This window comes from Merops nubicus, unplaced genomic scaffold (assembly GCF_000691845.1).
Source record: "Merops nubicus isolate BGI_N331 unplaced genomic scaffold, ASM69184v1 Scaffold25736, whole genome shotgun sequence".
NCBI lineage: Eukaryota > Metazoa > Chordata > Aves > Coraciiformes > Meropidae > Merops > Merops nubicus.
Genome location: NW_008613290.1, coordinates 1 through 987, shown reverse-complemented (window position 1 = coordinate 987; position 987 = coordinate 1). Strand labels below are relative to the sequence as shown.

The following is a 987-nucleotide window of genomic DNA, read 5'->3' as shown; positions in this document are numbered from 1 at the left end:
CAGATTCCAGCGATGGGAGAGGACGCGGTGGTGGAGCCGGGTGAGTCATGCCCTGGCTGCTCCTATTTGTCATCTGCCTGGGCCAGGCCTGGCAACGTAAGGAAAATTAATAACAAATACCTGGGCAACGAGGCGAGAGATGGGGCGGGCGGCACGGGACGGGCTGAGCCATGGACCGGAGCTGCTGGTGGTTGAAGATGCTTCTGCTGCCGCAGAACCAACAAGGCTTGTTGGATCTGCACGACCCTGCAGAAGGGGACGGTGCTCTGGGACACATGTCGGTGCATGGCTTTGCAAGAAAAGGTCAGAGATGGTCCCCAGGGCCACCTGGGCAACAGCGCAGCTTGGTGCTTTGGATGCTGTGATGGGGACCTCATACTGATGCTTTGCTGTCACTGTGTCCCCTCTCTCCTCGCAGGCTAGCTAACAGGATCAAGGACCATGAACTGGAGTGTGTTTGAAGGGCTCCTCAGCGGGGTCAACAAGTACTCCACAGCCTTCGGCCGCATCTGGCTCTCCCTCGTCTTCATCTTCCGCTTGCTGGTCTACGTGGTGGCGGCCGAGCGGGTCTGGAGCGACGACCACAAGGACTTTGACTGCAACACACAGCAGCCAGGCTGCACCAACGTCTGCTTCGACCACTTCTTCCCTGTCTCCCACATCCGCCTCTGGGCCCTGCAGCTCATCCTGGTGACCTGTCCGTCCCTCCTGGTCATCATGCACGTGGCCTATCGGGAGGCCAAAGAGCAGAGGCACCGTGCTGCTTGTGGGGATGACTACCACTGCATCTACCCCAACCCCGGCAAGAAGCGAGGGGGGCTCTGGTGGACCTACCTGCTCAGCCTCGTCTTCAAGGCTGGCGTGGACGTGGTCTTCCTCTACATCTTCTACCGCTTCTACAGGAACTACACCCTGCCCCGGCTGGTGAAATGCGAGCTGCCACCCTGCCCCAACGTGGTGGACTGCTTCATCTCCCGGCCCACCGAG

General features: G+C 60.1%; 1 protein-coding gene across 1 annotated transcript; it reads left to right on the top strand.

Moving 5' to 3' along the window:
- Nucleotides 1–441: 441 nt before the first annotated feature.
- Nucleotides 442–984, top strand: GJB5 (gap junction protein, beta 5, 31.1kDa; the record flags this gene model as incomplete). Its single annotated transcript, XM_008941869.1, has 1 exon — nt 442–984. A coding segment is annotated over exon 1 (543 nt), but the record flags the coding sequence as incomplete, so codon positions are not given.
- Nucleotides 985–987: the final 3 nt, after the last annotated feature.